This window comes from Dendrobates tinctorius, unplaced genomic scaffold (genome assembly GCF_039654945.1).
Source record: "Dendrobates tinctorius isolate UK_male_01 unplaced genomic scaffold, ASM3965494v1 ptg000031l, whole genome shotgun sequence".
NCBI lineage: Eukaryota > Metazoa > Chordata > Amphibia > Anura > Dendrobatidae > Dendrobates > Dendrobates tinctorius.
Genome location: NW_027361699.1, coordinates 9,943,339 through 9,969,646, shown reverse-complemented (window position 1 = coordinate 9,969,646; position 26,308 = coordinate 9,943,339). Strand labels below are relative to the sequence as shown.

The following is a 26,308-nucleotide window of genomic DNA, read 5'->3' as shown; positions in this document are numbered from 1 at the left end:
TAATAAAAAATAACATTGGAAATAGGTTGGACCAAGTATAAAAGTTATTCCCTGTTAATGGGGTAAGGAATAACTTATTGATCATTAGCGGTTTGTCCGGTTGGACCCCCATCAATCCTGAGAACTGGGCTATTCAGACCCAACTCAGTGGAGCTGAGGTCGAACATGATCACCTCAACTCCATTCATTCTCTGTGACACTTTGCCACTGTAATTTCCAACAGCTTTCTTCCACCGGTCAAACCCCAATTGATCAATGAGTTATTATACCTTCCCTATTTATTTGGGATAACATACATTCTTGATTCATCACCTTTGAAACAGTTATTATTGATCAATAACATAACTTGAAATGAGTGGATTGCTTCATGCAACCCCAGTCCACACAGCTCATGTCACTGCACTCTGGCCAAGTGCAGAAGCTGCACGAACTTCCTGATCCTCCAGGATCCCAAGGTAGTCTTAAGTTCAGTCTTACATTTTGTTCTGCTGACACTTTATCACCTGTGCGTTGCACAGATGACGTCACACCACTGAGGAACCTAAGTCAGAAAATTTGCACAGCTCCTGTCCACTGACCTGAACCATGGACTGGTGTTGCGCTACCATGGACTGCGGTTGCGCTAAGTGATCCACTCATCTCAAATTACTGCAGTTTTCAGCATCTATTGTGTAATGCTGCAGACAGTGCTAAGATTTGCGATAGCATGTGAGATCTCGGGTTCTGACTGCAACTGTTGTCATGAAGGGTTGTGGAAAGCTGCCATACAGCATGCCATGATCCCAGAATTTTCGAACTGTCTCCTGCAGAAGATTCGGATCCTTTACAGGCTACTAAATGGTACTTTCATTTTTTAGGATTTTTTATTTTTTATATTATATTTCAATCTGCTCAGCTCCTCTTGCTCCATAAGATGTTGCTTGTATGACCGTATTTTCAGGGTCACTGTTCCTTCTCACAGTGTCGCAAAGAGTTGGACCAAATAATCCCAACCCTGCTACATCTGACAAATTAAGCTCTGCTACATCTATATGCAATAAATAATCAGCAACTACTACTGACATATAAATAAGATGCAGACGTGACAAAATCACCCAAGATTAACAGAACTATGCAGTATATTGAAAAGTTATAGAAAATTGTGGCCCCTTACCTTAGGTCAGGTCCCAGTAAAGAATGTCTTCGCAGCATAGCCCGTGCTTGGGTATTGGTTAGGTTTGCAGTAGATTCATTATTGATGGCCAATATGCAGTCTCCAACATGAATTCTACCATCACGACTTATTGAGCCTCCATTTATTACACTGCGGACAATCATACCAGAGCCATCTTTATCAGCACTTACTGTCATACCTATACAACAGAAATGCAAACAGAATTTTATTAATTTATTCATTTATTTTATCAATATATTCTGGAAACGAATTCAACAATCAATGAATGTGAAAAACTTTAGATATATTCCCTACAGCCAAGATTCAATATATATTATATATATGTTCAATATACAAGTACATCTCTGTAACGACACACCATTGTAAAGAGCAACAGAAGAGTTAGGGTTCGCTCAAATTAATGTATAAATTGGTATGCAAATTGCCTCTTCAGAGAGGAAGAGGACTTGAACTCTATAGCGCCATCTGTTGGTAGCAGTATAAATTGGACGAGAATACCGCGAGAAAAAAATCTCATTGGACTCTGACTAATGTTATTCAATGAGGCAGTGCTCATCTGCGAATTATTCCTCAGCTCTAATCGGGCTGAGGGGAAAAAAATTGCAGCAAGCTGCATGTGGTCGTTGTGACAAAGTCATTGGTAAGGTAATAGAGGGGAGATATGTGACACTGCGCTTAATGGCGTCAGTAATATGAAACCAGAGTATTTGCCTCCTGACAAAGAAGGAAAACGCGCGTTGGGGCAACGGGGAAGCCAGCGCCATATACTTTAATCTTTTAAGTGCCCTTTTGGGGAATGTCTTTTTAGTCACACACCACTTTTTGGGATTATGAGGTATTTACTAATAGTGTAGTGATACAATTTGGGCACTCAAGCTCTATATAAAATAGTAGATAGGCCATGCCTGTTTCCATTATGGAAAGCTCCTATAGTCCTGATAAGTTTATATGGATCTAATCCCAATGTGTTTATTGACATTTCAGTATAGCATATATATGTTGTCTCTCTATGATATACTATTTAGTATTTCTTATAGTACTTTGTGAATGTATGCTAATTTGGGCAATTGTGCAATATAGACTCCCTGTTTTGGATAGCAGTGTCCTTGTCATTTCTTGTTTCATTAAATACTATATGGTATGCTATTGCATTTAATAAAATTTGTAATTTTTGGCAATTTATACTTTTTTCTTGTGGTTTATGTATTTTCCTCCAACACACTACATGTTGTGAGGGTTAAGTTAAAGTTGCATAAAGGGCTGGTTTCATGTGGACTTTCATAGAGCGGGTGGGAGAAGGTCCACTGTTATGATTGAGTAACCGTAGGAGGCAAAAACAGAAATGCTAGCTAAGTCCAGAAAAACAGAGAAGTTGGCAGCTATCGGATTGCAGACCCCTGAACCTATCAACACAACTAGCAGTAGCCGTGGGGGGTTCCTACGATGCCCTAGACCCCTCGATCACAGCCAGAGAATTAAATAGGCCTACAGAAAGAAAGGGGAAATCTAAACTGCCCCAGAGCAGACCCCAAAGCAATAGGCAGCCCCCAACATATAATGACGGTGAAGCAAGATGAAAACACTAACACAGACAGAAAGATAGACTGAGCAAAGACGGGGCCCAAGCTAACTAGATAGAAAAGGAAAGGAAGGCTGCTGTCTGCAATCCGTGAAAAACCCTATGAAAATAAGAGCCAACAGATTGACAGTGAAAAAGGCCCTGAAGACGCTAGGCTTCAAAAAGCTATGTCAGTACTCAGGAATATTCTGAAGACAGAGCTACAGGCAAAAGGAGATTCAGCTCACCCCAGCAGGGAATGGCAGAATACAGAAAAGCAAGGAAAACAAAAAGCAAAACAAAATTGGCAAAACAGAAAACTTAGCTTTAGAGGAGCAGGAATCAGACTGGTGTCCTAGAAGTCCACAGAGAAATCACCCGCAGGGCAGAAGGGCGTCGGCAGCCTTATATCCAGTCCGTGACTCCACTCAGCCAGTCATCCTCATTAGGCTCAGGTGCCTGATAATCAGGCTCATTACCTTTCTTTACCAGAATAGGGAGTTCACCAGACCTCAGTGACGAAGGGGAAAATGAACTCACAACAGTACCTCCCCCTTGAGGAGGGGTCACCGAACCCTCAACCACGCCACCAGGGCGATCAGGGTGAGCCCGATGAAAAGCATGCACCAATCTTTTGGCATGAATATCAGAGGCAGAGACCCAGGAATTATCCTCCTGACCATAACCCTTCCACTTAACCAAATACTGGAGTCTCCGTCTAACCAAACGGGAATCCAGTATTTTCTCTACCTCATATTCCATGTTACCTTCAACCAATACAGGGTCTGGAGGTGCCACCCCAGGAACAACTGGTTCAACAAACCTCTTCAACAAGGACTTATGGAACACATTATGGATCTTAAATGTGACAGGAAGAGCCAAACGAAAAGAGACCGGATTAATAATCTCCAAAATCTTGTAAGGTCCAATAAATCTAGGCTTAAACTTAGGAGAAGCCACCTTCATAGCAATATTTTTTGATGATACCCACACCATATCACCAATCTTAAACTGGGGACCAATGGTCCTATGTCGATTGGAAAACCGCTGGGCCTTTTCCTGGGAGAGAGATAACTTATCCACCACTTGGTCCCAGATCTGGTGCATTCTCTCCACCACAGTGTCAACACCTGGGCAGGCAGAAGGCTCCACCTACCCTGAAGAAAATCGAGGATGAAACCCAAAGTTACAAAAAAAAGGTGACATCAAAGTGGCAGAACTAGCTCTATTATTTAAAGCAAATTCGGCCAAGGGCAAAAATGAAACCCAATCATCCTGATCAGCGGAAATAAAACATCTCAAATACAACTCCAAGGTCTGGTTTGTTCTCTCTGTCTGCCCATTGGTCTGAGGGTGAAAAGCAGAGGAGAAGGACAACTGAATTCCCAGCTTGGAACAGAAAGTCCTCCAAAATCTAGACACAAACTGAACTCCTCTGTCAGATACAATGTTCTCAGGAATCCCGTATAAGCGAACCACCTGTTGCAAAAACAGGGGCACCAACTCAGAGGAAGATGGCAACTTAGGGAGTGGTACAAGATGAACCATCTTAGAGAACCTATCACAAATCACCCAAATAACAGTCATTCTTTGAGAGACCGGCACATCAGAGATGAAATCCATTGAAATATGGGTCCATGGCCTCCTGGGGACCGGCAAAGGCATCAACAACCCACTAGAGCGATAACAAGATTTAGACCGGGAGCAAGTCCCACAGGACTGCACAAAATTCCTGACATCATGAGACAAGGTGGGCCACCAAAAAGAGCGACTCACCAGATCTCTAGTACCAAAAATACCTGGATGACCAGCCAATGCAGAGCAATGAACTTCAGACATCACTCTCTTCTTCCACTGGTCAGGAACATACAACTTTCCACTGGGACAACGCTCAGGTTTGTCCTCCTGGAACTCTTCCAGAGCAAGTCTCAAATCGGGCGAGATGGCAGAAAGAACTACCCCTTCGCCTAAGATGGTAGCAGGCTTGGTCACCACAGGAGAATCAGCAAAGAAACTCCTAGAGAGGGCGTCTGCCTTGACATTCTTAGTTCCAGGAAGAAAAGAGACCACAAAATCAAACCGTGTAAAAAACAAGGCCCACCTAGCCTGTCTAGGGTTCAAGCGTTTAGCCGACGCTAGGTAAATCAAATTCTTGTGGTCAGTGAGGACCACAACTTGATGTTTAGCTCCCTCCAACCAATGTCTCCACTCCTCAAATGCCCATTTCATGGCCAACAGTTCCCGATTCCCCACATCATAGCTACGTTCAGATGGAGAGAACTTTCGGGAAAAGAAAGCACAGGGATTCATTTTAGATGTTACAGGATCCTTTTGGGACAAAACAGCTCCTGCACCAATCTCAGAAGCATCCACCTTTACCTGGAACGGGAGTGAGACATCAGGTTGCCGCAAAACCGGGGCGGAGGTAAATCTTCGCTTCAGCTCTTGAAAGGAAGCAACAGCCTCAGGAGACCAATTCAACACATCAGCACTCTTCTTAGTCAGATCAGTCAATGGCTGGGCAATACTAGAAAATTTTGCTATAAATTTCCGATAAAAATTAGCAAAACCCAAACACTTCTGGAGGGCCTTCAAAGAAGTGGGCTGAACCCAATCGTAAATGGCCTGTACCTTGGCCGGGTCCATTTCAATAGTTGACGGAGACAAAATAAATCCCAAAAATGAAATCCTCTGTACTCCAAAAAGGCATTTCGATCCTTTGACATACAGGGAATTCTCCCTCAAGATCCGGAACACAGTCCGAATATGTTCCACATGAGAATCCCAATCCTTGGAGAAGATCAAAATATCATCCAGATAGATAATCAAAAATTTAATCGACAAAGTCTCGGAAAATATCGTTCATGAAGCACTGGAAGACAGAAGGGGCATTAGTGAGCCCAAAAGGCATCACCAGGTACTCAAAATGTCCCTCCGGAGTATTAAACGCCATCTTCCATTCATCCCCTGCTTAATGCGGATAAGATTATACGCCCCCCTGAGGTCAAGCTTGGTAAACCAGCAAGCACCTCTAACTCTAGAGAATAGATCCGAAATCAGGGGTAACGGATACTGATATTTAATAGTAATTTTATTGAGGGCACGATAATCAATACAAGGCCTTAAAGAACCATCCTTTTTGGCCACAAAAAAAAAACGGCACTTAAGGGTGAAGAGGATGGTCTAATATGACCCTTTTCCAACGCCTCCTTAATATAGGACCGCATAGCCTCGTGCTCGGGTACAGATAAATTGAAGAGCCGACCCTTGGGAAATTTACACCCCGGGCTTAGTTCATAACTCCTATGAGGAGGCAAGGACGCACACTCATTCTCACTAAATATACAGTATGTTAAAAGTCCGCCAAATAGTCAGGAACATCATGCGACTGAGGAGAGGTGGAAAAAAACGGAGCCTCACTAAAGGCACACCGACAACCCCAACTCACCACAGACACAGATTTCCAATCCAAAACTGGATTATGAATTTGCAACCAGGGAAACCCCAGAACAACAGCATCATGCAGACCATGCAATACCAAAAATCTGCAATTTTCTTGATGGTCTGGGGCGACCCGCATGACCACCTGGGTCCAAAACTGAGGTTTATTTTTAGCCAAAGGAGTAGCATCAATCCCCCTCAAAGGGATAGGCGTCTGCAGAGGTGTCATCGGAAATCCACAACGTTTAGCAAAATCCAAGTCCATTAGGTTTAGCGCTGCTCCCGAATCCACAAAAGCCTTGGCGGAAAATGTGGACAGGGAGCAGATCAGAGTAATTGCCAGAAGAAACTTAGGTTGAACACCACCAACAGAAAACGTGTGTGCAAAGCGTTTCTCTCGTTTAGGACAAACAGAAATAATATGCGAGGCATCTCCACAGAAAAAACACAGCTTATTACGCCTTCTGAACTCCTGACGTTGCACCTTAGACAAAACTCTATCACATTGCATAGGTTCAGACGTCTGTTCAACCGGTGGCAACACCTCTCGTGCAATCCTGCGTTCATGTAAACGCCGATCAACCTGAATGGCTAATGACATAGAATCGTCCAGACCAGAGGGAACAGGAAATCCCACCATAGTATCTTTTACGGCTTCTGACAAACCCTTCCGAAAGAGAGCAGCCAAGGCATTATCATTCCAGATAGTAAGGACCGCCCACTTTCAGAACTTTTGACAGTACAACTCTGCAGAATCTCGACCCTGGTTCAATGCCAACAGGGTCTTTTCAGCCTGATCAATAGCATTAGGTTCGTCATACAACAACCCCAAAGCTTGAAAGAATGCATTCACATTAGTCAGAATAGGATCATCTGGTTTCAAAGAAAACGCCCAATCCTGGGGATCGCCACGCAGCAAAGAGATGACAATTTTAACCTGCTGCGCGGAGCTCCCTGACGAGTTAGGCTTCAAGGCAAAAAATAATTTACAATTATTTTTGAAACTCAAAAATTTAGATCGATCCCCAAAAAATACATCAGGTGTAGGGATCTTTGGTTCAACAGCATGCGAACGAGCAAGGTAGGCGGAAATTCCCCGCACTTCCGCAGCGAGCTGCTCCACACGATCAGACAATTGCTTTATCTCCACTGAGAGAAAAAAAAAAATTCCCCCTACGGCCTCAGAGATATAGAGGAAAGAATATACACACACTTTTTTTTTTTTTTTAAACACAATTCTTTCCTGCTATTGAGTACCCTAGGATCTTCGGTATGGCGGGTGATTCTGTTATGAAAGAGTAACCGTAGGAGGCAAAAACAGAAATGCTAGCTAAGTCCAGAAAACCAGAGAAGTTGGCAGCTATCGGATTGCAGACCCCTGAACCTATCAACACAACTAGCAGTAGCCGTCGGGGGTTCCTATGATGCCCTAGACCCCTCGATCACAGCCAGAGAATTAAATAGGCCTACAGAAAGAAAGGGGAAATCTAAACTGCCCCAGAGCAGACTCCAAAGCAATAGGCAGCCCCCAACATATAATGACGGTGAAGCAAGATGAAAAAACTAACACAGAGAGAAAGATAGACTGAGCAAAGACAGGGCCCAAGCTAACTAGATAGAAAAGGACAGGAAGGCTGCTGTCTGCAATCCGTGAAAAACCCTATGAAAATAAGAGCCAACAGACTGACAATGAAAAAGGCCCTGAAGACGCTAGGCTTCAAAAAGCTATGTCAGTACTCAGGAATATTCTGAAGACAGAGCTACAGGCAGCTCACCCCAGCAGGGAATGGCAGAATACAGAAAAGCAAGGAAAACAAAAAGCAAAACAAAAATGCTAACAGGCAAAACAGAAAACTTAGCTTTAGAGGAGCAGGAATCAGACTGGTGTCCTAGGAGTCCACAGAGAAATCACCCGCAGGGCAGAAGGGCGTCGGCAGCCTTATATCCAGTCCGTGACTCCACTCAGCCAGTCATCCTCATTAGGCTCAGGTGCCTGATAATCAGGCTCATTACCTTTCTTTACCAGAATAGGGAGTTCACCAGACCTCAGTGATGAAGGGGAAAATGAACTCACAACAGTCCACTTTATCTCCATCTGCAGAGCTGCCAGGACCTGTGTGATGTCATGATCATGTGATCGGTCACATGAAAGAAAAAGTCACATGGTCTTGGGTTTAAATAACCGAGCTCTTCAGGCAGTCTAGGATCAGCTAATCTGGAGAGAAGTCTCCATTGGCTTTGTGGCTTGTTGAGCACAGACTGAACCTGTGTTGCTCCAGAGCGGGGTGCCACCCGCAATGTATGGACTGTGTTGCAGCGTTTCGTTTTCTTTGTTGTTTTTCCTGTTTTAGGCTGAGTTTGTTTTCCCAACGTGTTGGTTTATGCTGCATTAAAATAAACCAACGAGGATTTAAGTTAATCAAGAAAAACACATCCAGCCCATAAACGGCAGCGCTTCCCAGGACTCACATCCAAAGATGATATTGCATATTTTTTTTATTTTATAGGCTAAAAAAGAGATACAACGCGTTTCGGATACAGTGTATATCCTTCATCAGGTATCATAAAAACACAGTACAAATATTAATAGTATAAAATTCAGTTACACTTATACACTCACTGGCCACTTTATTAGGTACACCATGCTAGTAACGGGTTGGACCCCCTTTTGCCTTCAGAACTGCCTCAATTCTTCGTGGCAGAGATTCAACAAGGTGCTGGAAGCATTCCTCAGAGATTTTGGACCATATTGACATGATGGCATCACACAGTTGGCGCAGATTTGTCGGCTGCACATCCCTGATGCGAATCTCCCGTTCCACCACATCCCAAAGATGCTCTATTGGATTGAGATCTGGTGACTGAGGAGGCCATTTGAGTACAGTGAACTCATTGTCATGTTCAAGAAGCCAATCTGAGATGATTCGAGCTTTATGACATGGCGCATTATCCTGCTGAAAGTAGCCATCAGATGCCTGTTCTTAGCTGAGAGGAGTGGTACCCAGTGTGGTCTTCTGCTGCTGTAGCCCATCTGCCTCAAAGTTCGACGCACTGTGCGTTCAGAGATGCTCTTCTGCCTACCTTGGTTGTAACGGGTGGCAATTTGAGTCACTGTTGCCTTTCTATCAGCTCGAACCAGTCTGCCCATTCTCCTCTGACCTCTGGCATCAACAAGGCATTTCCGGCCACAGAACTGCCGCTCACTGGATTTTTTTTCTTTTTCGGACCATTCTCTGTAAACCCTAGAGATGGTTGTGCGTGAAAATCCCAGTAGATCAGCAGTTTCTGAAATACTCAGACCAGCCCTTCTGGCACCAACAATCATGCCACGTTCAAAGGCACTCAAATCACCTTTCTTCCCCATACTGATGCTCGGTTTGAACTGCAGGAGATTGTCTTGACCATGTCTACATGCCTAAATGCACTGAGTTGCCGCCATGTGATTGGCTGATTAGAAATTAAGTCTTAACACACAGTTGGACAGGTGTACCTAATAAAGTGGCCAGTGAGTGTATATAGTAGCGACCTTTTATCCCAATCTCAGAAACTTGATTTAGGGTGTGGACCAAGTTCAGGAACACAGTTCAGGAACACACCCACTGATTGATCCAACCTTGACAACATGGATGCAAGACGGAAAAGAAAAAAAAAAAAAAACCCAAAAGGAAAAAAAAAAACCCAGAGAAAAAAAAAAAAAAAAGCAACGTTCAAACTCTCTCTGTGGTATCATTCAATCCATTTGGATATAATGTTCCCTGACGATATATCCAAAACGTTTCTTTCCGGTTTAAAAGAGCATTCCTATTTGCAACACCAGAGGGTATCTGCTCCACCGGAGTTACCTTTATGTTTTTATGATTTAAGTTGACAGTGTTCCCATTTTCTACCTCGGTATACCGCCACGTGAGTTGAACTACCACAAGTGGTGTTTTGAATGTGGGCAACATTCTGGGAACGCTAGTAGCAGTCGTGGTCAAACCACATGGACTGGGTAAAGGAGGCCACAAGCCAGAGGACGACGTCAGGCAAAATGGAGGACCTGCTCAAGCATCTGGTGAGCGCACAGCAGCAACAGCTGGCACATCAGGAGACGAGTAAGTTGCTTACCCAGCAACTGCAACAGCATCAAGACCAGTTCAGACTATAATGGCAGCAGATCGAGTTGCTTGCCGAGGCAGTTTGTCGGAGACTGGAAGCCCAGCCCAGAAGTCCAGGTGACGACACGCACGGAAGGCGGGTGATGAGGCATTTCTAACTGTTTTTTAGCGGGTATTGGTGCGAGAGAGACTGCCGCCAGACCAGTGAGGTGCTGGCCCCCTATCTAACTGGCAAGCCCCAGAGGGCTTATTATGACCTGGCCTTACAAGATGCCCAGGAATATGCCAAACTGAAAACTGAGATGCTGGCACGCTCAGGGGTGACTATGTCTGTCCGAGCACAAAAGGGTTAATCACTGGACGTATTACGGTGATAAACCTCCTCGCTCCCAAATGTTCGACTTGCTGCATCTGATTCAGAAATGGTTGCAGCCGGAGACCTCCACCCCAGCCCACATGGTGGAGTGGGTTGTAATAGACAGGTTTATCCATTCCCTTCCAAGGCCGGTACAGACATGGGTTGCCCAGGGGGATCCCCGAAATGTGGATGACCTGGTCAGCCTAGTAGAAAGGTACTAAGTGGTCGAGAGGTACTAATAGTGATGAGCGAGTATGCTCGGTACTCAAGATTTCCGAGCATGCTTGGGTGTTCTCCGAGTGTTTCGGGCATGCTTGGAGATTTAGTATGTGTTGCTGCAGCTGCATGATTTGCGACTGCTAGACAGCCTGAATACATGTGGGGATTGCCTGTTTGTTAGGAAATCCCCACATGTATTCAGGTTGTGTAGCAGCTGCAAATCATGCAGCTGCGGAGACACAAACATAATCTACGCCCAAAATACTCAGAGAACACCCGAGCATGCTCGAAAATCTCAGGTAACGAGCATACTCGGTCATCACTAGTCCCTAAGGAAGCCAGGTGGTGCATCTCCATACTGGGGTACTCAGCGGGAGCCCGAGTCCCAAAAGAGGGGTAGAAGAGCCACCACTGGGGGAAGCCCGAGGTCTCAAGGAGCCATTGAAGGGTTGTAAAAGACTGCTGGTAAAAACTTGATCTGTTGGCGGTGTTACGGTCATGGACACATCGCTGCCCATTGTCCTTTGTCTTCTGAGCATATGGGTTGCAGCCTAGGCAGGCGCTGCTCGTATTTTGCTTATACTGCTTGCAGTGTGGACCTATAGCCCGGAGATGGGCCTCAGTCATGTCCCGTGACCATAAATGGGGTGTTGGTGTCAGGACTATTGGACTCGGGGAGTTTGGTGACCCTGATATGGGCCACAATCCCCCACCAGTTGATCCCAGGGAAACACGTGGGCGTCCGCTGTATTCACAGCGATGCCAAGGATTAAACAGTTGCCAGAGTGTATATAAAAACCAACTGGGGTTGTGAGAGACTTGCTTCACCCCGTGATAATCATGAGGGACTTCATCCTATTTTGGGACTTGTGGGGAAAGGCTGGGATGATAAGTGACTTAGACAGAAGCTAACTCAATTCTGCTCAGCCTCTGTCACAGCCAGAGGTGGAGTTTCCCTTGTGTCTCCTGGTGGGTAACGAGGATGAGACGGTCGTCAGTGAGGCCGAGGTTCCTGATCTGAGGGTTTCTGGGGAAAATTTTAGCTCTGCTCAGATGCAAGATCTTACCCTAAAAAGTGCACTTGAAAATGTGTCTGTGATAGATGGGGTGTTGCTCAAGAGCTGGGGACTGACACCAGGTTCCCACACTTCGCCGTGAATGGTGAGTTACTGTATCAGGTGACCACACTGAGGTGAGGGAGATAGTGGAGCAGCTCTTGGTTCCAGGTCCCTACCGGCAGAGCGTTTTAGGCATGGCCCATTAACATGTTTTTGGGGGTTGAGAAAACAGTGGAAAGAATAATGCAGAGGTTATATGGGCCGGGGTGTTACCGGGAGATCCTAAATTATTGTAGGTCCTGCCCCACCTGCCAGATAACCGCTCACTCTACTCACTTCCGAAGTCCCCTAGTTCCGTTAACAGTGATAGAGGGCCCATTTGAAAGGATTGCCATGGATCTAGTGAGTCCTCTAATTAAACCTGTACGAGGGCACCAATATATCTTAGTGGTCATGGACTATGCGACCCGGTATCGGGAAGCAGTAGTACCCCTAAGAAACTCGTCGACCAAGAGTATCGCCGGGGAACGTGTTCATATTTTTGCATGGCCGAAGGAGATTTTGACAGACCAAGGAACCCCTTTCATGAGTAAGGTAATGAGGGTGTTGTGTAAAGTCCTTCAGATTGCCCAGCTGTGAACCTCAATCTACCATCCACAGACAGATGGCCTAGGAGAGCGCTTCAATAAGACCTTGAAGGCGATGCTCAAGAAGGCCATTGAGAAGGATGGTCGAGACTGGGACTATCTGCTTCCGTTCCTGCTCTTCTCAGAGATGTTACACAAGCTTCTACTAGCTTCTCACCGTTCAAGCTCCTGTATAGTCGACATCCCCGAGGGGTACTGGACATTGCCAAGGAAACCTGGGAAGCTGAGGTCACTCCACACGAGAGAATCATACAGTATGTCGCCCAGTTACAGGAAAGGATGGCCAAAGTGATGCCAATCGTGAAGGAGCATCTTCTGTAGGCACAGGAGGCACATGCAAGGGTGTATAACAGTTCAGTGAGAGTGAGGCAATTCCAGACGGGGGATCGCGGGCTAGTGCTTATCCCCACGGGAAAGAGCAAGTTCCTAGCCAAGTGAAAAGGCCCATACGAGGTGGTGGAGAAACTGAGTGAGGTGAATTACAAGGTGCACCAGCAAGGCCGAAGGAAGCCACACCAAATATACCATGTGAACTTGCTCAAGCCATGGTGATATAGAGAATTGCTGGAAACCCCTTGCCTGGGAGCCAATTGCAAAGCCACAGTTGACGATGTCACCGCTGCAGAGACTCTCACACCGTGCCAAAACCCTCGGCTTTGGGCAGAGAGTGGGGGATATGTGACAAAGTCACTGGTAAGGTAATAGAGGAGCGATATGTGTCACTGCGCTTAATGGTGACAGTAATATGAAACCAGAGTATTTTCCTCCAGCACACTATGTGTTGTGAGGGTTAAGTTAAAATTGTATAAAGGGCTGGTTTCATGTGGACCTTCATAGAGCAGGTCTTTATCTCCACAGGCAGGGCTGCAAGGACCTGTGTGATGTCATGACCATGTGATCAGTCACGTGATGGAAAAAGTCACATGGTCTTGGGATTTAAATAGCAGAGCTCTTCAGGCAGTCTGGGATCAGCTAGCCAGGAGAGAGCTCTCCAGTGGCTTTGTGGCTTGTCGACCACAGACTGAACCTGTCTTGCTCCAGAGCGGGGTGCCACCTGCAACGTATGGAATGTGTGGCAGCGATTTGCTTTCTTTGTTGTTTTTCCTGTTTTTGCCAGAAAGGCTGAGTTTATTTTCCCCACGTGTTGGTTTATGCTGCCTTAAAATAAACCAATGAGGATTTAAAGAGACAGTGTTCCCATTTTCTACCTCCGTGTACTGCCAGGTGAGTTGAACTTCCACACCACGTAAAACGTCCGAGACCCGCTATCCGTATGCTGTCCAATTTTTATGCATAAATCTCAAAGAAAACAAAGTGTAATAAAAAGCTATAGATACACATGTGGTCAAAATTGTTGATAGCCCTCGTTTAATGACAGAAAAACTCACAATGGTCACAGACATAACTTGAATCTGACAAAAGTAATAAATAAAAAATCTACGAAAATGAACAAATGAAAGTCAGACGTTGCTTTCCAACCATGCTTCCACAGAATTTAAAAAAAATAAAACTCATGACATAGGCCTGGACAGAAATGATGGTACCCCTGAAAATAATGTGCCTAAAGGGACATGTTAAATCAAGGTGTGTCCTCTAATTAGCATCACAGGTGTCTACAATCTTGGAGTCAGTGAGTGGGCCTGTATAAAGGGCTACAAATACTCACTGTGCTGTTTGGTGATATGGTATTTGTCACACTCAACATGGACCAGAGGAAGCGAAGGAAAGAGTTGTCTCCGGAGATTAGAAAACAGGATTTTTGGTTGCTTACCGTAAAATCTGTTTCTCGGAGCCTTCATTGTGGGACTCAGGAACCATGGGTGTATGCTGCTGCCACTAGGAGGCTGACACTATGCACAAAAAATGTTAGCTCCTCCTCTGCAGTGTACACTCCACTGACAGGCACTAGGCTACTCGGTTAGTGAGAAAGCAGTAGGAGAAAACAAGATAAGAAACAAACAGACAACTCAAACCGGAACAATAGAACACAAAAGAAAGAACAAGAGATAGAGCGTGCTGTGTCTTCCATTGAAGGCTCAGAGAAACAGATTTTAAGGTAAGCAACCAAATATCCTATTTTCTCTATCACCTCATTAGCGGGCACAGGAACCATGGGATGTCCCAAAGCAGTCCCTGGGAAGGGAATATGAAGCTTCATTCAGGTCAGAGAACTCACCACTGCCGCCTGCAAGATCCTTCTGCCTAGGCTGGCGTCCGCTGAAGTGTAGGTATGGACCTTATAAAATTTGGCGAACGTGTGGATGAAAGACTAAGTTGCCGCTTTGCAAAGCTGTAGGGTGGAAGCCCTATGGTGCACCGCCCAGGAGGCGCCCACTGCCCGGGTAGAGTGAGCCCTGATCCCAGAGAAAGGCACTCTGTTCTTGACCCGGTAAGCCTCCAAAATTGCCGTCCTGATCCAGCGAGCAATCGTGGCTTTAGAGGCCGGAAGACCTTTTCGAGCACCATCAGGAATGATGAAAAGAGAGTCCGTCTTCCTAAAGGGAGCAGTTCTGGCCAGATAGACCCTCACAAGATCTATCTGGCAGCTACGAGGATTATACCCAGTAGGACCAAGTGGGCAAAAAACGCGGGGTCTTCTGAGGCGAACGCCATCCCGGGTGCACCAGTAGGAAGATGGTGTCTCTTAGGAAGATGCAGGGGACTCAGCCGGGAAAAAACGTGTGCGGAATAGAAGAATCCCACCCTCAGAGCCGGAAGAGGGGTGGGACTAGTCGCAGAGTCCGAGGGAGCAAGATGGCGGCGACCCAGCAGTCTGAAGAGGCTGGGAGTAGTAGGCGGAGCCATCCGGCGCGCAAAGGAAGAGGAGAAGGGCGTGAGAAAAACCCGCCCGGAAGGTGAGATAGCGAGGGGCGGAGCCAGCGTTGTAATTAGACCCAAGAAAAGCCGGGACCTAGATTACAGCCGGTGGCCACCGGAGCATGGGGGGTGGCACGGAGGTCCCCCCGCGGCGCAAAAAACAAGTGCCAGGCCCAGATTGCAAAGCGGCATATAGCACAGGAAGCCCCGGTGTCTCAAACCACTCTCTCTTCCCCAAAGGACCTGTGAAGCAGTGCTGAGACACCCAAATAAAAGCCGCAAAGCAAGGTATGATCCGCACTCAGCATAAACGGGGACATGCCCCCAAATGGCCGCATTGAATAAAGGAAAAAGGGGTTCTTTTTTTTTTTTTTCTTCTCCTCTTTCTTCTTTCCTATGGTGCCTTCAGCACCTGGGGAGGAAAGAGGGAAAGTACCTCCCCATTCATGAAGATCGGACGTCCTGAATCTATGTTGCAGGACGTCCGCGTCTCCTCAACCGATAGGCTCTGATGGGCAAGTGGGTAGGGAGATGGAGGAAGGACCGCATCCGGATCACCTAAACACGCTTCTGTGTTAGGGGTTTAGGGTCCTGCCGAACAGACATATGAGGATACGGGGTGGCAGCACACGCCGTACTCATAGGCTCTGCATGGGAGTACAGTAGTGACTGTTCACACTGTATCCCTCCAGGTACCTGAAAAGAAACAACACACATTAGGTAGATATGGCTCTCAAGAGAGATCTGTGTCCACCTCCTACTGACACTAAGCTAAAACTGAGTAGCCTAGTGCCAGTTGGTGAGGTGTACACTACAGAGAAGGAGCTAACTTTTTTTGTTCATAGTGTCAGCCTCCTAGTGGCAGTAGCATACACCCATGGTTCCTGTGTCTCCCAATTTTGGTGATAAAGAAAATGATAAACAAACATGTTAAAGGTAAAAGTTTTAAGACCATCTCCAAGCAGCTTGATGTTTCTGTGACTACAGTTGTACATATTATTCAGAAATTTAAGCTCCATGAGACTGTAGCCAACCTCCCTGGATGTGGCCACAGGCAGAAAATTGATGACAAAATCAAAGAGAGGAATAATACAAATGGTAACAAAAGAGCCCAGAAAAATTTCTAAACAGATGAAAGGTGAACTTCAAGCTAAGGAAAATCAGTGTCATATCGCATTATCCATCGTTGTATGAGCCAAAGTGGACTTCATGGGAGAAGACCAAGGAGGACACCACTGTTGAAAAAAAATAAAAGAAGTCAGACTGGAATTTGCCAAACTACATGTTGACAAGCCACAAAGCTTCTGGCAGAATGTCCTATGGACAGATGAGAAAAAAATTGAACTTTTTGGCAAGGCACATCAGCTCTATGTTCACAGACATAAAAATGAAGCATATCAAGAAAAGAACACTGAACCTACTGTGAAACATGGAGGAGGCTCTGTTATCTTCTGGGGCTGCTTTGCTGCATCTGGCACAGGGAGTCTAGAATCTGTGCAGGATACAATGAAATATGAAGACTATGAAGGGATTCTAGAGAGAAATGTGCTGTCCAGTGTCAGAAAGCTTGGTCTAGGGTCGCAGGTCATGGGTCTTGCAGCAGGATAATGACCCAAAATACACAGCTAAAAACACCTAAATCTAATTTAGCATCTTTGGAAAGAGCTGAAACATGCCGTCTGGAAAAGGCAGCTTTCAAACAAGAGACAACTGGAGCACTTTGCTCTTGAGGAGTGGGCCAAATACCTGTCAAGAGGTGCAGGAGGCTCATTGACAGTTACAGGAATCTCTTGATTGCAGTGATTGCCTCAAAAGGTTGTGCAACAAAATATTAAGTTAAGGGTACCATCATTTCTGTCCAGGCCTATTTCATGATTTTTATTTTTTTTTTTTAAATTCTGTGAAAGCATGGTTGAATAGCAATGTCTGACGTTCATTTGTTCATTTTCATAGATTTTTGATTTATTATTAGTTTTGTCAGATTCAAATTATTTCTGTCACCATTATGAGTTTTTCTGTTATTAAACGAGGGGTACCAACAATTTTGACCACGTGTGTAGATGCCAGAAAGATTTAGAAAAATAAAATACATAGATGTCTTGCAGATAGATAATGTCACAAGCCCCCAACATATTATAAACTTGCACCCTATAGTGGCTTTCATGTGGCACCAAAGGATGTTTAGCCTTGTTTACCCTAATAAATAATTTTAAACAATGATGCAGGGTCCCCCCTATTTTTGATAACCAGCAAACGTAAAACAGACAGCAGGGGGCTGATATTAACCTACTGGGAAGATTCATGGTGTTTGAGCCTCCCCAGAATAGTGGCACATCACATTAGAAGCACCAATTCTGGCACTAATGGTAGTTGGGGTTGATGTCAGCTGTGAATTGCCCAAAAACACAGTTGACGTCAAGCAGTGGTTTTAGCAATGGAGAGGTGTCTATCAGATCCCCCATTAACCTAGTAATCAAAAGGAAAAAAAAACACAAAAATATTTTATTTTTAAATACACTCCTTAACTTTCCCTGATTCACCAATTTCTAAAGAAAAAAAAAGCCATGAAAGTACTATTACCCCGACTGCAATGCACCAGGGCAATCGGCATGAGGTGAGGCAAAACACCTGAATTGGAGCATGTAATGTGATGCAATCTATCTGGGGTGGCTGTGGGCTGATATTTATAGACTGGGAAGGGCCTAATAACCAGAGACCTTTCTAGCCTGGTAATACAAGACCACAGCTGTCTGTTTTACCTTGACTGGTTATCAAAAATAAGCGGGACCCCACAATGTGTTTTTGTAATTATTTATTTATTAAGTTTAATAAGGCCAAACACCATTTAAACACCATTTATTATATGTATAAATTAAAATTATATGTCTGCAGGATAGCTAACTATCTTTCTTTCCATATAATATCTATTTATTATATATCTAATATCTTTCATCTATCTATATTGTGGCAGTTCAACTCACTCAGCGGTACACGGAGGTAGAAAACACGAACACTGTCTCTTTAAATCTTTTGTTGGTTTATTATATAGATGGCATAAGCCAACATGAAGGGAAAAGTAAACACATCCCTTCGGGCAAAACACACAAAAAAAAAATGCTGTAACACAGTCCATCCTTTTACAGGGAGCTGCCCGCTCTGGAGCAACACAGGTTCAGTCTTTCCTCCTCAGGACACAAACAACTGGAGATCCTCTCTCCAGCCCTACGGAACAAAGACTGCCTTTGAAGTCTCGCTATTTAAGCCCCAAACCGCTCCCTGGGGTGGAGATAAGTTGGACATCCTCCCGCCCACTTTATGGTTGTCCACAAAAACCCAGCCCATTATGTAAATTAGACGGTAACCCCTCGCAGCACCTAGTGTAATGAAGAAAAATCTCTGGGCTTCACATCACTTCACCAATGACATTGTCACAATATGTTTAGATAAGATTGCATTATTATTTATGACAAGTAGATTTAACTTACATAGAGTATTATAGCATGTAAAGGATGATGTTAAAAGTGCTTTGCATATGGATGGCATACGCATTACGCATGACACTCATCTGGCTGAGAATCTGAGCGATTTTGTACACACAAATGAGAGCGAACCCTTAGATGGATTCACATTACAAAACATTTACTTATAGTTCATAAATGTGCTACGATAGGCTTAATCTGTAACTTAAAGAGGTTGTCCAGCTAAAACAAGTCATTACTTGTCCGTGGAATAGATGATAACTTGCTTATGGGTGACCCGTGGCCAGTCCGTAAGTCACATGGATGTGTGAATGCGGCTTACACTGAGGAAAGAGATGGGAAGAGCAGAGAGCTATCAGTCTGGGGGAAAAGCTCTGACTGATTTTGCAGATCAGCAAGCAAGATTGAAGGACTCTCTCTGCAGCAACAAATCGGGAAATACTTTGGCAAAACTATTTAGAAAGTTGCTTATTTTGCATTTATAAAGCAAATTGACAATAAAAATATCAGTGAAAAGCTGTACACTGCCGTGAATACATTATAAATATCTAAATATTAGGTAAGGAAATTGGAAAACTATTTGGGAACGTAACTACATTGGACTAACAAAAGTCCTAATTTTTGGAAAGGATAAAAGTAAAGTAGACCGGTCATATGGAGCGCAAGTGACGCAGTTCAGCTGGTATTAAAAGTCTTCATTTATTAGGTTCCACAACGCGTTTCAACGGAATGGCTCCGTCTTCCTCAGGCGGCAGTTATACATAGAGTGGGATGGGGAAGGTATATAAAGGTGAAGCAGCAAATGAAAATTAAGAAGCAATTAATCAGAACGCCCACATGATTAAAAATGCAAATTAAGACTGCACTAAAAGAGAAAAAAAACGATGCAATATAAGACACATATAGACTAAAACCAATCTAAAAGCGAATAAAATACAAATAAAAACAATGTACATAAAAAATTATCACAACGTAAATATATTACGTGACTTTCTCAGTGGTGAGGTTTAACCCCTCAGGGGCCAGTGTGCCTAGTTTAAAAATCGAGAAACTCTCCCTTCTTATTAGACTATTGTGCCGGTCAGGCAAATCATCTGGAATCTGGTCAATGACAATAAGTTTTAATGAATTCCAATTCTTTTGGTGCACTAGAGAAAAATGTTTAGAAAGACTATGTAACATGAACCCATTTCGGATATTTTGACGGTGCTTATTGAGCCTTAATTTTGTATGTACTTTGTTTTTGTTTTTTATTCGCTTTTAGATTGGTTTTAGTCTATATGTGTTTTATATTGCATCCGTTATTTATCTTTTAGTGCAGTTTTAATTTGCATTTTTAATCATGTGGGCGTTCTGATTAATTGCTTCTTAATTTTCATTTGCTGCTTCACCTTTATATACCTTCCCCATCCCACTCTATTTATAACTGCCACCTGAAGAAGACGGAGCCATTCCGTTGAAACGCGTTGTGGAAACTAATAAATGAAGACTTTTAATACCATCTGAACTGCGTCCCTTGCGCTCCATATGACTGGTCTAGTTTACTTTTATCCTGTCTGACCTCCTCTTGAGGTACCCGGCCGGAGCTGCAGCGGACCATCCTCATTGTATTTATTCCCACCGCCAGCCTGGCGCTTTCTTTGAAGCCGCCTACCTGACTGTCTAATTTTTGGAAAAACTTCATTAGTTATGTGAAAATGAGGAAAAGCTCATCAAAATGCGCAAGAAAGTATAAATATCATTTCAACTTTGTGCTAAGTTCAGGACTGTTCCATTAGAGTGTACATCTGGGGAAAGAGATTAAAGGGAATCTGTCACCAGGTTTTTGCTCCCCTGTCAATGTGTCACTTACTGGGCTGCTTGCTGTGTTTTTGATACAATCACTGTTTTATCTACTAAAGACATAGCAGTTCTCTGAATGCTGAGCTTTTAGTAACCATGCCCACACCACTGAATGGCAGCTTTTTGTCCTTGGACTGTGTACAATCAGTGTGTGGGCGGCGTTATAAAGAGCTCAGCATTCAGAGAACTGCTAGCTCTGCAGCAGATAAAACAGTGATTGTATCAAAATCACAGCAAGCAGTCCAGTAAGTGACACATCGATGGAATCAGGGTCTCTACCACTATATCATGCTGCTCTCATAGTAAGGCCGGAGTCACACTGGCGAGGAATACGGGCGAGTGAGAGGCGCTAAAAGCACGCATTAGACACGAACAAATGATTCTCTATGTGGATACTCGCACAAGGCGTATATTTCTCATCCGTATCCTACGCTCCGTGCCAATTGCAGCATGCTGCGATTGTCAGCGTACTACGCCCGTAGTACGCCAATGCAAGTCTATGGGTGCGCAAAAAATACGGATTACTCACGCAACACACGTGTGACCTGCGAGCAATACGCAGGTCTTTTGGCTGGTGACAGGAAATGGGCCAATCCATCATCAGGAAGCCTAGACATGCAAATGAGCTCAAAAAGCGCTCCAGACATCCCGGAAGTACGCCTCCACGGAGTACAGCAGCAGCATGGCGTCCACGTACATAAATGTGGAGAAATTATGTATAACATAAATTATGCTAACCGGACAAGAAAGGAGGCGTCATGGAGGCGCATCTGTCGCCAGATGTACCATGACTTTGGTGACAGACCACGTGATGAGCAGCATAAAATTCGTAAGTGCAACCATAAAAATATCATTAACCTTAGCGCACGCTATAAAATGAATCTACAATCAGCACCCCCCCTTCCTGTGCATGTACTTTTATTAGCCTCATGAGGCCGTTACATTTGGATGTGACACGTGGCTTCACACAGCCATAATTTGGGGTTAGGCCACAAGCTCCTCATCCTCCTAGCCAAAAAAATTAGTTTAAGTGTAGCTAATGTGACCCTGTGTATCTGCCCAATTACATATGCCACCATGGGTAGAACGCACACCCCAGAAGGCCCCATGCCTAGACTACTGTTAGAAAATGTGACCTCAAATATGTGAATTTTACAATATTTCCTGTCACATTGCAGTGGAAGATGTGATGAAACGCTGGCGAAGCATCCGGGACCAGTTCCGCCGGGAACGCCAGCAGAGGTCCAGGAGTGGGGATGCTGGATATGTCAAAAGAAAGTACATATACTATGACCGGCTGAACTTCCTCGCCCCAATTCTGGATCTGAGACCGTAAGTACATACCTCACACCACATTACACAAATACATTACACAAATACTTTACAGGGACAAAAATATTGATGTATTTTTGCCTCTGTTCTATTTCATAACAGAACTCAATCCAACCTTACGGATTGAGGAACGGCCTCAGAGGCAGAGCCCATTATAGATCCTGTAGGGGATGAGGTGGCTGGCCCATCTTCTCCCCCTACAAGAAGGATGGCTGAAGATGAGGCATCACAAGACCACACAATGGCTGCCCTACACACCACACCACCAGGACGGTCTGCTGCTGCCACCTCACCCATCCTGGAAGAGCCGGGCAACTTGAGCAGCAGCCCAACTGCCCAGATCAGGTCCTCCCAACAGGCTGCTCTAACATCACGGCGAACAAGAAGGCGCCAGGTCACTATTCAAGAGAGCAGGAATAATGTGGACACAGGGGTGCTCAATTATTTGTCTAGAGTAACTACAGATGATGGGGAGGAGGCCTATGCACGTAGCCTCACCCTTTATCTCCGTGCCCTTACCCGTGAGGTCCGGCTCCGTATTAGGGGATGTATTCAGATCCTGCTTGATGCAAGCACCCCCCCCCCCCCAATAACCCATATGAGGTTTTTGAATTTCTGGAGAGGTGGCAGCTCTCACCACGAAATTTAATGCGCATGAGACCATCCACACAGATGCTTGCTCAAGCAGGGTCCGAACAGCCCCTAATACGTGGGCCAACACCTCAACCCCTTCCTCCCCCTACCCAACCTTCTATTCTCCGCAGCCCCAAATGTCATCCTCAAGCCGACCCCACCAATATGGCCACTTGTACCCACCCAGTGTTGGAGGCTGGTCCCAACCTGGTTGGGGAGGGGACGATCTGGCTATCTTGGTGGGTATGAGCCACGTGCCTACCAGAGCCAACAAGAAGCCCCTCACCATCATCATTACTCTGGCCAGTAACCCCAACAGTCCCAGGAGGCAGGACAATTCCAGCATCATGGGCAACAGTATGGCCCCACACAGGGCGATGTTGGCCACAGTGTCCAGCAGCACCCACAGGCTGTTCTTCCACGTTCCCCTTCCCCAACCTATGAGGGTTTATGATTCTGATGGGGGGAGATGTCCAGTGAGTTTTAACTGGTGCTCCTAATAGAAAGGAAAAAACAGGTGTTCTCCATCACCAACATTTAGAACATAATTTAACATTCACATTTTTAAACAATGTTTTCCAAACATATGAAACAATCCATCATGACAGGCAACGCTACCTCACGCCTTTCAGACAGATATTACATGTGTGTACAAAAGAGAATATTTAAACGCGCTATACTGTAAAATGAGGGGATGAAAATACACTACTCACTTGCTAACGCCTAGGAAAGGCGTGCTGGCCTTAGTGAAGTAGTCACCTTTTTTGCTAGCAATCTCTCGTAAAAAAATTCCAGGCGACCAGCATTCAGAATATCACGCTCTCTCTATGTCTTAACAAGTGAGTTTTGTATTTTCATCCTTTCCAGTATAGCATGCTTAAATATTATCTGTTCTACAGACAGGTAATATCTGTGTGAAAGCTGTGAGGTAGCCTTGCCTGTCATGGTGGAATCTTTCTATGATTGGAAAACATTATGAGGAAATGTGAGTGTTCTCTTGTAGCCTTTATTTTGGTGATGGAGCTCACCTTTTGTTGGCAAATCTAGTTTAATTTAGTCATGCAGCAATGTTGTTATTGTATAATCTTTGTTGGTGTTTTGTTATGTTATGTTAATATGACAAAAAGTTAAAGAAGGCACAAAGGGTCATTTTGCCTATTGCCAAAATTTTCTTGTGGCAATATTATGTTTGCCTTTAAGCAAAGAAAAAAAAAAAAAAAAAAAAAAGGCAAAACTAAAAATTTGTCTACTCTAGTTAACGTCTCTGTGTGATTTTTCACAATCCCTCACAACATACTAACAAACACCAACCAATGCAATGAAACACTCATAGAATCATAAGGGCTTGAGTAACATATATTTAGACACAATTAAAAAAACAAATTATAACATAGACACAGCATGCTCTTGCCAAGAAGTTGCCCCCTCAGGTGAGATAAAGTAATTAGTGAAAATATCACGCACTTTTAGGCCAGAGAGCGGTCTACGTTGAGGGTTCATAGGTGGTCTCAGCCTGCGCACATTGTCCGGCCTACGCACAACACCATCAGAGGAGGAACAATCATGTATCCTGGTGAAGTTATGCAGAACAACACAGGCTCTCACAACTTCATTCACATTTTGCTCACTAAACTGAATGGCAGACTGGAGTACCCGCCATTTGGCACAAAGAATCCCAAAGGAACACTCCACCAGTCGCCTAGCACGTGATAGGCGCAAGTTAAAAATTCTGCGCCTGTGGTCAAGGTTGCGCCGGGGATATGGCCTCATGACATTGCGCAATAACGGAAAGGCCTCATCTGCCACAAGGACATAAGGGACTGATTGTTCGGGGGAGCCTGGTAGCTGGCGTGGTGGTGGTAGATCCAACTGGTTGGTGCGTAGCCGCCGACCATTATGGAAGTATTGAAGACTCTAGAGTCTCCCGTTCTTCCATAGGCCCCAATGTCAACAATTATAAACTTGTATTGAGGGTCTACCAGAGCCAACAATACAACAGAAAAGTATTGTTTATAATTGAAGAATTGGGAGCTAGAGTTCGGCGGCTTACGCACCCTGATATGTTTGCCATCCAGGGCCCCAATACAATTTGGAAACTGGCATTCCTCCTCAAAGTCCCTTGATATCCTTAACCAGTCTTCCATCCTGGGCTCGGGCATGACCACTTGATGGAGTCTTGTCCAGATTTCTGTACATGTAGACCTCACTATGGCTGAAATGGTTGACTTTCCAATGAGAAACTCATAGTGGAGGGCGGCATAAGACAGGCCAGTGGACAGGAAGCTGTAGAACAACAGAAATAGTTAAGTTTAGAATGGGTAAAGTAAAAAAAAATCAGTTACATGCCGACCAAACTTGGTAGGAATTGAGAGAGAATAACACACGCATATTTGGCGGCACAATGACTAAGTGATATGCAGGACATATTAGATGTAACATTCTGGTGTGTCAGGTGAAACATATTTGGAGTAAGATGAGGGCATTAAACTTTGTCTAAGAAGGCCAAAAAACATAATTTAGCACACACATTATGAACATAGAGAATGTGGTTGTGTAGTACATACCGTATTGTGAGTAGAAGTCGCTCATCTGCAGATATCGCTTTGCGTATCCTTGTGTCCTGAAAGCCTATCCCAGGGCGCACTGTCTCCAAGAGTCGATCAAATGTGGAAATGCTCATGCGACAGTACTGGTAAAATTTCTCCGGATGCTCCCGCAGAGAAGAATAGAGGTGGTGAAAATGACCTCTTGTGAGTCGTTGCCTCAAAAGTGGATGTACCCACATGCGTCTCCTCCTCCGCGGATCCACTATCACAGGATATGGTTGCCCAAAGCGCCGTGACAAAAGCCAGGTAAAGAGAACCTGCTCAGTTGTATTGAATCTCAGACCCTCTGCCATGCTGCACAAAGAACACCAACACACCTCGTGAAAGCAAGGTGACAAATGGACAGAATGTAGGCATCCACCTGTTTCTGAGTGTCTAAATAGGGTACAGGCTAATGATTTAAATTGTTTGCAGGCCTCAAAACTGTTAAATGACCATTTTGCAAGGCTGCGAGAAAATCTCGCCATACGGATTGCATACGGATGCCACATGGATTACATACGGATGCAGACATGCGCAAAATACGCGACCTCACCTTGCTTACGGATTGCCTACGGAGCACTATTTAGGGGTCATTCATCCGTATTACGCATGTAAACTACGGACCATATTTTGCGCAGGTTAGTGTGACTCCAGCCTAAGGCACAAATACCTGGTGACAGGTTGCCTTTAAGAAGTAAAATGCACTCACTATTGCATTATTGGCAGCTAATGCTGTCAGATGTCAGGTAGCAGAGCTAGAAACGTTACATCTTCATTATGGATCCACACTGAGCCATTCATTTAACATTTAACATAGTAAAACATGGAGAGCAGACTATTTTAACCATTTATTATTAACACACTTAAAGCTGTCGATACAACACAACATCTGCTGGTGCCTTTCATCTACCGTGTGCACTGGATAATTAGACACTGTTCATCAGAAATCACACCATGTACATAGCCATAGATCTACCATGCTTCATTGCAGGGACTTTATTCCAGGACTGCTTAGATACTTGATTTGCCTTTGTTTCAGTGAATTGAATTATCTTTATGCTTTTA

At 44.5% G+C, this 26,308-nt stretch overlaps 1 protein-coding gene across 9 annotated transcripts in view; it reads right to left on the bottom strand.

Annotated features, from left to right (window-relative positions):
- The window catches only part of MPDZ (multiple PDZ domain crumbs cell polarity complex component), a 249,883-nt gene that overhangs the window by 101,812 nt on the left and 121,763 nt on the right, over positions 1-26,308 (bottom strand). For all 9 annotated transcript variants that reach the window (XM_073572172.1, XM_073572174.1, XM_073572176.1 and 6 more), the window contains one exon: positions 1,154-1,352. In XM_073572172.1, coding sequence (XP_073428273.1) covers positions 1,154-1,352 — 199 coding nt within the window. The remainder of the gene's footprint in view (positions 1-1,153; positions 1,353-26,308) is intronic.